We start from the raw sequence: 5,153 nt of genomic DNA on the forward strand, positions 1-5,153 counted from the left end.
GTATACATATCACATTTTCTTTATCCATTCATCTGTTATTGGGCCTATATGCCACTCGAAAGATTCAGCTATTGTGAGTGTGTGGCTATAAACATGGCCATACATGTATCACTGTAACATACTGTCTTTAACTTTCTCAGGAAGGCGCCAAGAGAAGATATAACTGGGTCAGATGGGATTTTTATTTTTTAACTTTTTTTTTTCAGACCAGGGACTGAACTCAGGCCTTTGTGCTTGACAGGCAAGCACTTATTCTACTGAGCTATCTCCCTAGCCCCTATTTTTTAACTTTTTGAGATATTGCATACTAATTTCTTCTGTACTTGTATTGGCATGTATTACCAACAGTAATGTAAAAGGGCTTCTTTTTCCCACAACCTCTCCAGCATTTGCTGTTTTCTGAATTCATCATGATAGTCATTCTTTCTGGAATAAGATGGAAAGGCAGTGCTAGTTTGATTTGCATTTTTCTGATGGCCAATGATGGTGAACATTTTTTCCCCATCATCCATTTGTAGACAGGTAAGGTGGCCCATGTCATAATACTAGCACTCAGGCAACAGGATCATCATGATCTCTAGCTCAGCATGGACTACATAAGTGAGTTCAAGACTAGCCTGCAGTACAGAGAGACCTTATCTTTAAAAAAAAAAATCACCCATTTGAACTTCCTTTGAGAACTTCAAAAGAGGCTTCAAAGATGTTTTCTGACACAGTTCATTGTGAAATGTTAGGATAATAAAAGATATTGGATCACAAATTCAAACTTCAAAAGTAAATTATTAATCATAACCTAATTTCATCTCTATAGGTTCATCAGGAACATGATATAAAGTTTAAGGGAAAAAACAGAATAATTGAGACCATGTTGTGAAGAAACTTGAAAGGCAAACTAAAGAATGCCAAACTTATTCATGAGTAGTGTGAATATGTAAATAAATGAATTAAGAGTTGTTTTGACATCTCACATATATCAAGCACATAGATAAACATATAAGGTATATATTGTGCAAAATATGTATCAAAACAAAAGTATTTAAAGCAATGCATTAAATTATTAATGCATTGCTTTAAATACTTAACTATGGGGGACTGGGGAGTTAGCTCAGTAGAATAAGTGCTTGCCTGGCAAGCGCAAGGGCCTGAGTTCAATCCCCGGTTAGGCAAAAAAAATCACTTAACTATGTATAGTTGATGGTCAAAGCAATATATATCAAATGTCCTATTTTTTCATTAAACATACTTATGCTTTCCATCCTTTGATTTTTTTTAAGAATCCTGGTCTACAGCATAGTGTTAATATTAAACAGAACCATGATAAATGTCATAGAAATAACATCCTACTTGCAAAGCTCTTCTTTTTTTAAGGCATCAGGGATCAGCTTGCAGGAGGCACTGAGCTCCCCCCAGGGTCTTCTTGATAGCATTCTTGACTTCTTGGTTCCTTAGGCAGTAGATGAAAGGGTTTAGCATGGGTGTGAGAACTGCATACACAGCTGAGATTAGTTTGTTCGAATTAAAGGAAGCAATAGCTCTAGGTCTGGCATACATGAAAATCATGGCAGTGTAATAAATTATGACAACTGTCAGGTGGGAGGCACAGGTGGAGAAAGCTTTCTTCCTTCCCTGGGTAGAGGGTATATGCAGAACAGTGGACACAATATAGATGTAAGAGAGAACAGTGGTGGTGAGAGGGAAGATAAGGATGACAATTGCCAAAGCAAAGTCCACTAGCTCAGCTGTGGACAAGTCCTTGCATGCCAGCTTGAGGATTGGGGAGATGTCACAGAAAAAGTGATTCATGACATTGGAGCCGCAGAAGGTGACATGTGAAATGAAATAAACCTTAATCACAGTAATCATGAAACCAGTCACATAAGAGAAGGCCACCAGCTGCACACAATAAGCTGTTGTCATGATCACAGGATATCGGAGAGGATGGCAGATGGCCACATAACGGTCATAGGCCATGGCTGCCAGGAGCACACACTCTGTACATGCAAGGGAGATGAAGAAGTAAAGCTGAGTCATGCAGCCTGTGAAGGAGATACGTCGCCTCTGCAGAAGAAATCCATCCAGCATCTTGGGGACTGTGACAGAGACGTACCAGACCTCTAGAAAAGACAAGCTACTCAAGAAATAGTACATGGGCTTATGGAGGGATCCAGTGACCCAGATGGTGAGCATGATAATGAGATTCTCTGCTATCACTAGGAGGTAGACCACCAGGAAGAGGAAGAAGAGCAGGACCTGCAGCCATGGGGCAGTGGGGAAACCCACCAGGATGAACTCCCTGACAAGAGTGATGTTCATGTCCAGCATGGCTAACACACTGAGAAATACTGAAGTGTTCTATGGTAACATCGTAAGTAATAAAAAGTGTACAACATCACTCAAAGACTTAACTCTGTCTTCCAAGTGAGTGAGATACATAAAACAGTGAACTGAGACACTTATTGAAATGCAAAATGCACAATTCCATCAGAGTTGGTTTTATCTGTTGTTTGCTTTTCACTTAAGTTGAAAGTCTCTCTCGATCAAAAATTCACTTCCATTTTTGATTCTTATAGCTTTCTCTCACCTGATGGCAATGATTCTAACCTACTGGTAGCTCATTTTCAGTGATCATAGACTATCATTCTCCATCACTTCTTTCTTCAAGTTTTTTGCTAAGAGCCCAATGCATAAACATGTATTCCTGCATAAAAGGAAACAGAGAAGATAATACAGTGTCAGAAAGTGTTCTCAATTTTCAAATTTCATGAATCCTTAATTCATTATTTTGATTCTCTACAGTTTGTCTAGTAAGTCATCCATGGAAATTTATTTAATTTGATTAAGTTTATTGATAAATTTTATACAAACATAATTATCATAATGATCATTATAGGTGATTTCTACCTGTTCATGATATATTTTGATTCCTTTTGTTTTCCCAATCCCTTCTCCTCCATACAAACCTTCCTCTCTGTATTTACAAAGCTTCATTTCTATTTTATCATCTTTAAATTAATTTTTCCCTTCTTCATTTTCCCCTTTTTCTTTCCCTAGCTCCTCTTTCTTTTTGAGCAATGTCTTCCCATTTCACAATAGCTATTGTATATTTTGGTCCTTATTTGCTCTTTTATTTTCTCACACCAGGGAAACAATAGGATTTATTTCACTTAAGTATATCGTCTTAAGTTGCAAGAAACACAATTAATTCAAAAAGAAATTCATAGACTGAAAGTTAAAGGATGGAGAACAATATGCTGTGGTACAGGAGCTACAGGAAACGCCCCCACCTAAAAAAAAATCAGGGGCAGTTATTCCATTTGCAGAAAATGTGAACTTAAAACTACAACTGATGAAAATAGATGAACAAGGTCACTCTATACTTGTTAAGGAAACATTCCAAGAAGAGATCACAATCACAGTTACATACACACTAAATTCTGGTGAGCTAAGTTATATAATACAAATATTGATGGACATGAAGAATTAAATGAACATCAACACACTTGTAATGGGGGACCTTGAAACTCTAATACCATATGAGATAGATCAACTAAGCAAAAAAAATCCACCAAGTAATATTAGAACTGAACCAAACCTGTAAACAAATGAACCAGTAGATATCTACAGAGTGTTCCACCCCACATCACCTAATATACATTCTTCTAAGACATTGGAATATTCTCTAAATTGCCCATATACTAGCCCACAGAAAGTGCTAAAGTGAAATACCTGTTTTCCACACACATTTTAGGACAAGTTACCACCAGATGCAAATCAATACAAGCACATCAGGGGTTCAACCATCTCAGTAGTGGGTAATATACATTTAACAGGCTCTGTGTGGAATCAGAGGAAAAAACCCAGATTCAGTGATTAACAATGCCAAAACATGCAAGCAACTAGCCATTGTTCAAATAACAGTGGTGTTATTTCACTTTTATAGCCTTTTAGACTTCTGTTGTCCTAAAATTTCACTTCACTGGGAAAACATTTTCTGATTGGCCATTCTTCACAGGTGTTTTTTTTTCCTGCATTAAGCAGTTTCTAAATAAGATTCTGTATCTCAAAAAGAAAACAAAAACAAAAAAAATGCTCAAGTAAATGCAGAGGAATTGAAACTATCCTGTGCATATTATGTGATCAGAGTGCATTCCAAATGGAAATCAATGGCAAAAGAAGTTATAAAACTTCATGAATACATGAAAATTAAACAGTGCCTTCCTGGACAGCCAGTGGGTCATAGAGCAAATTAAAAAAGTTAAACAGGACCTACAATTAAGTGATAATTCTGATACAATATACCAGAACCTTTAGGATTCAGTGAAAGCAGTCAGATGAGGGAAATTTATGGAGGTAAAGTCTCACAACAGGAAAATAGAATGAGATCAAATAAAAAATTTAATGGTGAGCCTCAAAGTTCTAGAAAGAAGAACAAATCAAACCCAAACCTCCTACAAGAGAGAAATTTTTAAAGACTAGAAAAGAAATCGATGCAATTGACACTAGGGAAACATTATAATCAGTGAAATGAAGAATTGGTTCTTAGAAAGATTAAAGAAAATTGATAAACCCTTAGACAAACTTATCCAAAAAATAAAAGACTCAAATTCACGCAGTTATGAATGAAGAGTAAAATCACAAGGGAGCTGCCAAAATCCAGATCAATACCTACTTCAAGAACCTCTACTTAGTGTGCCTAAGGAGAGTCACATGGAGAGGAAACATTCTCTCAGGCTTTCACATAGAGCAAATTGGTCAAGCAATGGCCATGACTCATCCACATGGCTGACACTGACAAAAAAAAAATCTACAAACTTACGTACAGGGTTTCAGGATAAGTCCTGAGGGGATTTCACTGACATTATCAGATACAAAAACTACATTTCTTGTTATATAGGTCTTGCTTTATCTTGGTCTTAATCATCCAGCAGAAAAGTATAAATTCAAGGTATAAAAAGTAAAGCCATATTAGTATGCTGAGCTGTAAAAGGCTCAAGTCAACAACTTCTGACACTGCCAGTCTTGTGGATAACTCACTACTATTATGGACTACTGAACTATATCGGATTACTTTGCTGAATTCATGCACCTAAAATATATGAATGGCAATGGAATACACATCTCTGACAAAAGTAAACAAAAATGGACCATTTTGT

The 5,153-nt window shown here is 36.6% G+C and overlaps 1 protein-coding gene across 1 annotated transcript; it reads right to left on the reverse strand.

The window, feature by feature from the left end:
• Positions 1-1,371: 1,371 nt before the first annotated feature.
• Positions 1,372-2,322, reverse strand: LOC101563405 (olfactory receptor 6-like). The gene has a single exon (XM_004647867.1). The coding sequence runs from the start codon at positions 2,320-2,322 to the stop codon at positions 1,372-1,374; it is 951 nt and encodes a 316-aa protein (XP_004647924.1).
• Between the last annotated feature and the right edge of the window lie 2,831 nt (positions 2,323-5,153).

Source organism: Octodon degus, unplaced genomic scaffold (assembly GCF_000260255.1).
Source record: "Octodon degus isolate 3935 unplaced genomic scaffold, OctDeg1.0 scaffold00334, whole genome shotgun sequence".
Classification (NCBI taxonomy): domain Eukaryota; kingdom Metazoa; phylum Chordata; class Mammalia; order Rodentia; family Octodontidae; genus Octodon; species Octodon degus.